This window comes from Vespa mandarinia, chromosome 9 (assembly GCF_050613455.1).
Source record: "Vespa mandarinia isolate Hongniang chromosome 9, ASM5061345v1, whole genome shotgun sequence".
Lineage (NCBI taxonomy): Eukaryota > Metazoa > Arthropoda > Insecta > Hymenoptera > Vespidae > Vespa > Vespa mandarinia.
The window spans coordinates 815,001-826,484 of NC_140818.1; the positions used below are offsets into that span (position 1 = coordinate 815,001).

Below are 11,484 nucleotides of genomic sequence, written 5' to 3' on the forward strand. Positions count from 1 at the left end.
CTGAAAGGGAATACAGAGAGAGAAAGAGAGAGAAAGAGAGAGAGAGAGAGAGAGAGAAAAGAGAGAGAGAGGAGATCGAGAAGATCGAGCATGAGCTCTCACCGCGATCTAATTATCTTGAGAGATAATCTTTCGAGATAATTATCACGTCGGTTCGTTAAGCGGATACGAAAACGTCCTCGTACTCGTACGTATTAAATTTCAAGCTACTATTGAAGGTGGATTTTACGAGGGAAAGGGGGCTAAGAGGGAGAAAAGGAGGGAGAGAGAAGGAGAGAGAACATTTAAAAATAATAATCCAAGATTGTTTTGTTCAATCGGTATGAGGGCATCGTTAATTATCGCATCTATAATGACGAAAACGATTGCTATAATAAATAAAAACGAACGTTCTCGGTAAGAAAAAAATATTTGTTAGGTATGTGAAGAGGAAAGTAGATAGAGGGGAGAGAGTAAACGAGAGAGAGAGAGAGAGAGAGAGAGAGAGAGAGAGAGAGAATTCTTAAGCTTCAGCCAAGAGATAATTGTTACGGTCATCGCGAAAAACGTGCTTCAGCCAATTTGTAGCGATATTAATAACATTTACTGTCTAATGTTTCCTTCTCCCTCCCCCTCATCCTCCCTCCCTTCTTCTCGTACTCCTCTCGTCTTACTTCTCTTCTTTCTCTACGTGCTATATGTGTACGTATGAATGTATGTACTTCCTCTTTCTTTTATTTCCTTTTTTTGTTTCGTCATATCGTTGCATTGACATAAATCTAGTTATACCTTTTACGTCCATTTAATTGTTGCACGTCTAATATAAGTAACGGATATATGGATATATATAATGGAGGAAGTATATTTGTGAAAAATTAAACAATACAAAGAATTTTCTATCTTCAGGTTGATCGATTGAATGGAAGAGATAAAAATTATTATTGTATTGCTGAAAGAAATATTGAAATGAATATAAATAATTTTTTGTTGTCTCTCTCTCTCTCTCTCTCTCTCTCTCTCTCTCTCTCTCTCTCTCTCTCTGTCTGTCTTTTTTTTATTCTTTATTCCTGTCAATCAACAAATTATTTTAATTTGGATCATTCTGTTTCTTTCTTTTTCTTTTCCTTTTTTTTTAATCTATCTATTCGTCGAGTCTCTCCATTCGCAGTTGTCAAGTATTTAAATCGGACGAACAAATGTTACAGAAAATTATTCGAAACTGCTATGCTAACGTAGAAGAAGAGAATGTATTAATAGAAAGACAGAAACGTGTCTCGCTTGACGAAATGCCAAGATAATTAACTCCGAGACTATGAAACTCGAAGTTCTGGGAAAGGGACTTACTTACTTACTCACTCACTTATTTACTACTAACCTGAGTTTCTGTTAGATGGAGAGATGACGAGAACTCGGCTCGTTCGGCAACACTGAGATACTGCCTCTCACGAAACTTCTTCTCTAGAGCTAGCAACTGTTGCGTCGTGAACGGTGTCCTCGGCTTCCGGTTGGGCTTGTGTTTCCTGAGGTTGCATTTGATCTTGGCGGGTTCTCCATTTTCTAGAAGAGAGAAATGAAAAAAAAAAAAAATAGAATGAATGAAAACAATATCTCCTGGTCAGAAATCTTTCGTATATGTGGTATCTGGTTTATACTACATAAAAAGAACAAAAAAAAAAAAAGAAAAAAAACGAAGATAAAAAATTATAATAAATTGAAATTACAGCTCATTATATAGATACTTTTTCAGTTCAAATTTAATATCTCATTATCGTACTAGTCTGAACATAACTTAAAAATTTTCGTATTCTTTAAGTTGTTCTAAAATGACCTATAGTGTAATCTACGAAGATAGTGAATACCGCAGGATGTCGTAATCATCTTTACGATAAAAAAAAAAGTAAAAAAACAAGTAAAAACTAATAGCAAACCAATAAACAAAAATAATCAAAATAATTTTGTCTTTTGACCGATCAAAAAAAGTATAGAAAAAAAAATAAAAATAAAAAAATTTACAAAAGTAACATCGATTTTCCAAAACGACTCCGTAACGCGCGTACAGTTACTCGGATAAATAAAAGAAATATTTCCAATTAACTAGTCGCAAAATAAAAATTGAAAAGGGTGGAAGCGAAAAGGAAGAAAAGAAGAAGATATTTGCCCTTCCAACATCCGCCAAATTCTTCAAAAAAGAAAAAAAGACGCAGGAGAAAAAGAGCAATGATAGAAATTTTATTCGATAACAACACGTGTTGTTACAACTTAAAAGATTAGAAAACAATAAGGGACACAATTAGCTCAATCAAGGGAAACATAGGACAAGAACATTAGGATAGGGGAACATAGAACAACAGGTTGTTCGATCTTAGAAACGTAACTTGGAACGAGTTCGAAGGTGTGTTCCTGGGCACGCCGTAGGTGAGAGACGAGCTGGAAAGAGAGACCCCGACCGCAATGTCCTGTTTTTGCTTTCGGAAGAGAAGGATTTTAAAAGAAGGGAAACGCGCCCGTAGACTATTATTTTTCTTTTAAAATACAAGCATCAGGCCAAAGTGTTTCTTCCTCTCTACGTGTTTCTTCGGATAAGTCGATTCATAATTTTTCCGTCGGGACCGCGCCGCAAACTGGCCTCATTACGTTTTTGTCGATCGACCGCAAAATTCCGGACCCCAGTTTATACCACGGATCCGTATTGTTTCTGTTTATAAGGCCTAAAGTTTTTCTTCTTCTTCTTCTTCTTACTTACTTACTTACTTACTTACTTACTTATTTCTTCCTTTTTATTCTTCTTTCAAACACCCTTAGCTTTCGCTTACACGCTGTCTTTTCTTTTGCCGGATGAACGAACAACAACAAAAACTGTTTTTCCAATCTACACGGAATTATTAGTTGCAACAATAACAACGGGGGCCCCCTCCCGCCCATTTCTTAACCTCCGCCCTATCCACGTCCTTCTTTCGTTCCCTTTTCTTTGCCTGTCCCTTTTTGTAGTCTTTCTTTTTTTTATTTTTTTATTTTTTTTGTTTTTTTTTATATATATCTTTTCTTCTATTCTTATTCAATCCTGATAAAAACGACGTACTACGTACTATACCTCGATCGTTAATCGTGAGAAAATGATTGAACGCATTTACTATTATATCGTTTAATTGACAAATAAGACCAAAGGGATACAAATTTTTCTTTTTTTTTTTTTCTTTTTTCTTAAATCATGAGAATTTTTGTACTTCTTAAAAAAACTACAATCATTTTACGTATTATATACTCCTACGTAAGTATACGTCTATGTGATGTATTTTAAGTATGTATGCATGTACCTAAACTTTGTTGTTTCTATTATATGGAATTGATACTTACGAATGGATAAGTAAGTAAAAAAATTGAAAGAAAATCAGTTTTCTACCATTGGACCACGATCGAATGGCAATGGTAAATAAATAAGTATTTACTTACTTGTAAGATACGCCAAGTAAGAAAGTAAACGCGCGGTGCTCCGTCAACCACCATTCCCGATAAATTACTCGGCAGAAGAACGTTGCAAAATCGGCAAGAGACAAACGCGTTTCTGTCCGCGCGTACGAGCCCGCTACTTAATCGTTCCGTCAGCGTGCTATTTAGTAAGGCATAAATATGTATGCCCGCGTCTACCTGAGTCTCATCTTGAACGAAATTTATAACTATGTATAACAACAATTGAAATAAAAGAGTATATATATATATACATACACATCCATCCATATACACATATGTATGTACACATAAATATCCAAAATATGTCATATATATATATGTATGTATGTGTATATGTATATATACATATATATACACATATACAGAATTGAAATGTAAAGTACGTGTGTACACGTATGTACGTGTACGTATACGTACAATGTATCACTCTCTCTTTCTCTCTCTCTCTCTCTCTCTCTCTCTCTCTCTCTCTCTCTCTCTCACTTTCTCTATCTCTCTTTTATATTCTCTTTCGTTCTCTCTTTTTTTTTCATTGTAATCGATTTCCATGACACACGTATGAAAGAATCGACAAAAGAAATGAAAAAAAAAGGTAGAAAAAGGCGAGTAATACGCGATTCGCCAAAAGAGATCGCTTGTTGTTCGAATCGTATGACACGAAAGTGATAGAAGGAGGTGGAGGAGGAAGAGGAGGAGAAGAAGAATAAAAGGTGGGGTCTCGGGGGAGAAGAAGCTGAGGATGATGGTGAGGGTGAGGGATGTAAGAAAAAAAGATGGAAGAGGATTCGAACAGCGAGGAAAGACACACCGGCGACAGGAATGTAGGACTACTGCTGTAGGTTCTCCATCTCCCTTCTTACTCCCTCTTACTCTTCTATATCGTTCTCCTTCTTAAGTATATATATATATATATATATATATATATATATATATATATATATATCTCGGTTATATTCCACGAGATTTGTCTCGAGACAATTGACAGATTTGTAGAGGTGAACGGCTCTCGTCGACGTTCTAAGTTGATGCCATGTTGCGGTAAAAGGAAGGAGAGTGAGAGTAGTAAGTATGTGAGAAAGAGAGAAAGAGAGAAAAAGAGAAAGAAAGAGAGAGAGAGAGAGAGAAATCTATACGAAACAAAAGAGGCAGGATCGTTTCTGAATTTCAAATTCGACAGGCACCGTCGCTAGCACCATCAACCAACCCCCTTTTCCCCCTACACTTCCTCCTCTTCCTCTTCCTCATCCTTCTCCTCCTTTTACAGTTTGGCTTTCTCTTCGTCCTTAGATTCCTTTTCAAAGGAACATCCTTTACTCTCGATCCTTTTTCGAATCCCTCTTGCTATAAGAGAATCGAGGATTCCATCGTACAGGAACAGGAGGACTTACGATCCGTCGTCGTCGCCGTCGTCGTCGTCGTCGTCGTCGTCGTCGTCGTCGTCGTCGTCGTCGTCCCCCTCTCCTTCCTCTTCCTCCACCTTCTCCTCAGCCTTCTTGTAGTATTCTCCTCCTACTCCTCCTGTGCGTTTGTATACTCTTGTGTCTTCCTCTTTTCCTCGATTGGTAAGAGGAGGTTGGGAGAAGACCCCAAAGGGTCCCAATTAGTCTCAGAATTCGCGGATCTCTCTTCCTTACTCTTTGCCATGCTTTATTTTCTTTTTAATCTTTTTTTCTTTCTTTCTTTCTTTCTTTCTTTCTTTTTTTCCTTCTTCCCTTCGTTCCACTCTTTCCAACAGCCGACGGAGGTAACAAAAAAGAAATATGTGAAAAAAAGGACAAACAAGATCCGATTTTAATCCAAGCGAACGATCGAGTACAGCCATTCGAAATAATTAACTGATGCCGTTCAGATAGGCAGTAACGAGAAGGCAAAGATGATCCAAGACACAATCGATTGAAAGAGGGAGACAGAGAGAGAGAAAGAGAGAAATAGAGAGAGAGAGAGAGAGAGAGAGAGAGAGAGAAAGAGAGAGTGAGACAGAGAGAAGGTCTCTCTGCTTTTCTTTCTTTGTTCGATTGCATAACGATCGACCACACGAACGACGATCCTCCATGGTGATTATTCCTCGATCAATTCGATCGAAGAAAAGATTTCAAGATGGATCGTTCCATTGAATAAACCAGTACGTCACGATCTCTCTCTCTCTCTCTCTCTCTCTCTCTCTCTCTCTTTGTTTCTCTCTCTCTCTCTTTCTCTCTCTCTCTCTTTCTCTCTCTCTCTCTCTCTCTCTCTCTCTCTCTCTCTCTCTGCGATTGTGTGTGCAAGTTAATAAAGAAACGAACTCAACACGAATTTCAGTATTTTTAGAATTTCAAGAATCTCTTATTTTCAATATGGCGGATCGACACGCATTTACATCTTTCTTTCTCCCTAAACTCATTTTTTAAAAAGTGTTTCATATCGTTGTTTAAGCACTTGAGTGCCACTTCTCCTCGAAATTCATAAAATGAAAAATGTTAGAAAGTTTGTAAAAAAGAAAGAGACAGAGAGAAAGAGAGAGAAAGAGAGAGAGAGAGAGATAAAAGAGAGAGAGAGAGAGAGAGAGAGAGAGAGTGAGAATGAGAGTGTGAAAAGTTTTCTTAGGCGTAAGCATTCTCTATACCAGACGCCATATTTCAATATTATGTTTTACTCTCCCTCTCTCTTTTTTTCTCTCTCTTTCTCCATCTATCTTACTATCTATCTGTCTTTTTCTTTCCTTTGTCGTATTCTTTGGTTTTTCAAGGGAACAAATTTTATGATAATTATCCTAATAGTATGTAATATTACCGCAATATTATCGTATTAAATCGAAACAGAGAATTAGAGAAACGTTAATTAATACAAGTTATTATTATTTACCGAAAGGTCGGGCGATTTTGACTTAAAAAAAAAATTAAAAAAACGAGAAAGAAACAAAAACAAACAAAATAAAGAAAGAAAGAAAGGAAAAAAAAATAACAAATATTAACATACTTAATGATACATATGTATATTAACATGTTTTACGTTGCAAGAAATTAATTTTAACGCGTGACACTCTTTCCGTGTAATATGTCTTATATAATGTTATCTCTAATATATAGTCACATAAGATTTACATAACATATTCATTCACATCACATATCAAAACACATTCATTCGTCAAAATTCTTATCTTTTAATTACGTTTCTTAAAGGAGAAAAAAATAAAAAAAGAATATATATATGTATATATAATACTATATATATAATACTATAATATAATTGTATATTATATATATATATATACATATACGTATACATATACATATATATATATATATACATATATATACATAATACTATTTTAAGAAAATGCAGTATCGTTCGTTACGTTCGATAGTGTTCGACGCGAAGCGACGGTAGGCTATCGTAAGGTAAGAAGCGAAGGCAGCCATTAGGCGAACCAACCAATCAATTTTCCAGCAGTGACCTTTCGATTCTTACCGGAAGCACTTTCTTGCTCTCTTAATCGAAGCTCATTGTCTCGATCCTCAAATTCGAAACTCAGATAGGCATATATGCACGATCACTGAACGCTTGACCTCGCCCTCTTGCCCTTCCATTTGATCTCAGACAAGTATTCTGCTCGATCAATAAACCCTGACCTCAATAATTAATACAAACGATGTGATACTCTAGCTTCAAATTGATAGTCCGATTTTTTTTTATCTTTCTTGTCTTTTTTTCTTTTGTTTTCTCTCTTCGCCTTCATTTTTACAAGAACGATGACGTTCCGTGTTCCTACGTTCAAGTTCATGCATTCGTGTTTTCGACAATTATTAATACAATGTTTTTTCACCGTTTTTGATTTATCGTTTCAATTAATGCCGATCGATTAAATGAATTTTGTACACGGTATTATATTCAACTATCATCAATTAAGCGTTATGCCTTATATCTTAAAAATTGTCGATTGAAATTATTTCCTTGGATATCACGTGTCCGCCTACAAATTAGACCATCGATCTCCGCATACATTGCATACGTAGTTGATTCCACTCATTCCTTGAAAACGACTGTTCGTAGCAAAAGAAAAAAAGAAAAAAAGAAAAAAAGAAAAAAAAGAAAAAAGGAAAGGAAAGAAAACCGTGTAAATCCTATAATCCTAGAAAAGCTGTACAACAACGAGATCCTCGAATAATGGCTAGACGAACTAAAAGGACTTTTCAAATTTATGATGCGCCTCGTTTCGTATTCGTAAAAGAATTCGAAGAAGAAGAAGAAGAAGAAGAAGAAGAAGAAGAAGAAGAAGAAGTAGAAGAATAGGAGGAGGAGGAGGAGGAAGAGGATGAGGAAGAAGAGTGTAATTGGAACCGATCCAAAGTTCAAAAAGGATTCAGAAATGGTAAGTCCAAATGCGTTTTAGTGATCCTCTTCGACTAATTGTGTATGATCGCGATCGAATTCGGGATAGATCTTGAAATGTAAGAAAATGGTAGAATGGGATAATAAACGCTAAACGAGGAAGAAAATGGTAAAGTGTAAACTTACCGTTTAATGGTGCATGATGACCAAAATGAGAAGGAAAAAATGTAGCCGTGGCAGCAGCGGCGGCAGCGGCAGCAGCAGCAGCCTGATGTCCGGCGCCCCAAACGGCAGGATGAAGACCAGGTGGTATACCAGGAATGGTTCCTAAAGTGGAGAAACCACCGACGTAAGCTGGAGTTGGCCTAACCGGTGTTGGACTTGATGCGTGTTGTTGGAGATCTTCGACATCTACCAGACTATTTTCATCGTCATCATCGATATCTTCGATCTCGGAACACCTTGACCTTCCTTCTTCCAAAGAACTACTTCTTGGCGATTGAGAATCAAAGTCTTTCTGCGTATTGCTTGTTGTTTTTGGCGATGGGGCTGAACACTTGATTAACACTTGATTATCCGCAGATATTGGCGTGTCGTTATTATTGTTGTTATTATTATTATTATTATTTACGGTGGTAATGTTAGTGGTGGTGGTTCTGATCCTATAGTCGATCGTCCCGTAAGACGTATGTCTGTCCGTTGGCGATTCTAAACCTAATTCGACGTCGGTGTATCTCGAGGGCGGTGTTCTAGTTTCTGTTGTTATTCCTGGTGAATCGCAAGTGTATTGAGGCGTCTTAGCTTCTAGATTAGGCGACGCCGATAAATTATACCTGTTCGTTCTAAGATCACTAGGATATTTCGTAGGTGTGTTAGAAGTTATGGGTACCGTAGTAACTTGATCTTGTCGTACAGGCGAATAAGAAGAGATGGGCGATGATTCTAACGAGATCGTCGAGATGTCTTGCCTAGTTGTGGTCTCTGGTGACTTTCTAGTGTCTGCCAATAATGCAGCAACGGAGAAACTCAATCTATGTGCCGGTCTAGGACTAGGTTGCGGTGCTTGTGCCTCGTCGGCCGATCCTGGACTGGTCGATGGAGGCGTCACCGGCGAGGTCATCCTTAGTACTGTCATTCTTAAACCGTGATCGTAATTTTCACTTTCCGTCAAACGTAATTTAGACCTTCAGGCCCTTCAACAACTCATTAAAAGTCCTCATAAACTTCCTTGTATTTTCTCGTGTTTTCGTCGGATTAACGAAATAGTCGTTGAATCATCGACGATCGAATATCGAATCGATCGAACAGTTCTCACGATCTATATATCACCTTAACAAATCACACTAAGTCTAATACCTTACTATATCGGAGGAAGAGAAGAAGAATAAAAAAAGAAAAGAAAGAGATAAGAGATAGATGGATAGATAAATAGATAGATAGATAGATAGATAGATAGATAGATAAACAGATAGATAAATTGGTAGATATATAGATAGATGAATAGATACAGATGATAATATCGTCTATATAGTTCTATTACGTTGTCACTCGTTTTGACAGCTAAGTTGAGGATCGACGATCGATGATGATCACTGATGAGCTGACCTAACGAACAGCCTCCGAACGAGTCGAGCTCTCCGTGTAGACTGACTTTGACCATTCTGCCAACTCCAAACGGACTTTTTCCTTTTGCGCCCTGCAGCAACTGGATCGAAGGTGGGGGTATCGACGTTCGTGGAAGGGAGAGGGAAGGAGAACAAGAGAGCGACTCAGAGCCGAGCGAGAAAGAGTGAGACAGAGAGTTACTCGTACGGGGAGCCAGAACGAGTGATGGAAGGGGTATTTGAGGTAGGGGTGAACAAGAGAGAGAGAGATAAATAGAGAAAGAGAGAGAAGAAAAGAGAGATAGAGAGAGAAAGAGATTAAGAGAGCAAGGGAGAAAGATAGAGAGTGGAAACAGGGCGAGGCTTCGTTCCATCAACGGAGGCTTTACTAAAACGGCTCCGCCTACTTGTGGACGGAGTTTATGCTACCAAACCGAGACTAGCTATATGAACATTTTTCCAGCATATACTCGATTCTCTCATGCAAATGCGACTGCACTGGGTTCAACGGGTTAGAGGGAAGGTGAGGAAGAAGCGGCAAGGGCGGATGGTGACTGGAAGGGATTAGAGAGCGAGACGTAAAGAGGAATGTGTTCGGAGAGAGAGAGAGAGAGAGAGAGAGAGAGAGAGAGAGAGAGAGAGAGAGAGAGAGAGAGAGCAGAAGAGAGAGACAGAGAAAGAGAGAGAGAGAGAGAGAAAGACAGAGAGAGAGAGAGAGAGATTTAATCGGCCAGGCTTGCCTTCCTACGTCGGAGACGGTAATGAGCGTAATTGACCAATTAGGCTTGGCGATTAAGAAAGAAAGGAAAAAAAAAGAAAAAGAAAAAAAACGAAAGAAAAGAAAATGAATATTAAGACTAGGATGAGGGGAAATTTTGTCGTCAAGGTCGTCTTGACCCCCATCCCCTTTTTTTATTCGTAATTATCGACTGAGGAATTAGAGAAAAACAACAAGAATAGTTTAAAACGTTTCATTCGTTCAAAATGAAAATGAAATTTCTAAAATTAGGTTAATACGTACATGTATTATATAACTACAAGACAGTGACAGCTATTTGTAACGTTCATAATCAAATTATGTGTGCTTAATTACTGACTTGTTCATGTATACGATCTAACTTCACCTCCTTGCCTCTTTCTCCTCCTCTCTCCGCTCCTTTCCCAGTTGGTCGTCCCCCACTCTAAATGCAATCGACATAATAATAAAGCTTAACGATCGTTCAGTAGGACCCTTAAACGTGGCAACCGTAAACCCTAATCGACACGATAAATCGGGAGATCCCGTCCCACGATCAGAAAATTACATATCTACACGTACACGTCGAACCCCTTTTAACGGCCGTCAAAAAGGCTAAACGAGAATGATAAGAAAATTATACGACCGATAGATTTACCTACTTACTTAAGTACTCGTTTTATCATGCGATCGTTAACAAAAAAAAAAAGGAGAAAAAAAAATTCGTCCCGATTCCTCGAAAAAGTTTTCGGTCTTTCGGTTGTTGTTCCTTCTGTTTTTCTTTTTTTTTTTTTATGCTGGGGCAAAGAAAAAACAAAAAGAAAAGAAACAAAAATACGATAAAAGGAGAGACGAACTTCATTACTATGGATTTAGAAAGACATAGAAAGAGAAAGAGAGAGAGAGAGAGAGAGAAAGAGAGGAAGTTAGGTGGAGAAAGTCAGGGCCTAGAGGGTGTTAAGAGGAGGGCAGGTGGAGAAATATCGATCGGAACTCAACATCGAGTGGTTTTCTTTATCTCCGGCTCTATCTCTCTCTCTCTCACTCACTCACTCATTCGCTCATTCCATTCTCGTAGAGTAAAAACAAGCAAGATCCCTCCCTCCCTCATCGTCTCTCACACCTTTTACACTATCCACTGTTAAAAATCGAGATTTCTCACGAGCTAACTTCTATCCTCGTTCGTTTCGAGCAGAAATACCTACCACTGTAGTTGTTATAACAGCTACATATAGTAGCAGCCTTTCGTCCGTCATATTTACGGTGGCACCACGTCACAAACCGGCTAACTTTGGCGATAAGCAAAAACAAATGAGTCTCGATAGAGAGAAAGAGAGAGAGAGAGAGAGAGAGTGAGAGAAAGGGAGAGAGAAAGAGAGAGAGGATTGC

The 11,484-nt window shown here is 38.0% G+C and overlaps 1 protein-coding gene across 2 annotated transcripts in view; it reads right to left on the reverse strand.

The window, feature by feature from the left end:
• LOC118446464 (uncharacterized) overlaps positions 1 to 9,444 on the reverse strand; it is an 11,594-nt gene extending 2,150 nt beyond the window's left edge. The window contains exons 1-3 of one of the 2 annotated variants that reach the window (XR_014982592.1): positions 7,942 to 9,444; positions 3,430 to 3,635; positions 1,355 to 1,536 (exon numbers count right to left, since the gene is read on the reverse strand). Coding sequence is in view for 1 of the 2 variants with exons in the window: in XM_035877128.2 (XP_035733021.1) it covers positions 1,355 to 1,536; positions 7,942 to 8,890 (1,131 nt within the window). In the remaining variant the exon portion in view is untranslated. The remainder of the gene's footprint in view (positions 1 to 1,354; positions 1,537 to 3,429; positions 3,636 to 7,941) is intronic. The other variant, XM_035877128.2, reaches the window with a different exon arrangement.
• Between the last annotated feature and the right edge of the window lie 2,040 nt (positions 9,445 to 11,484).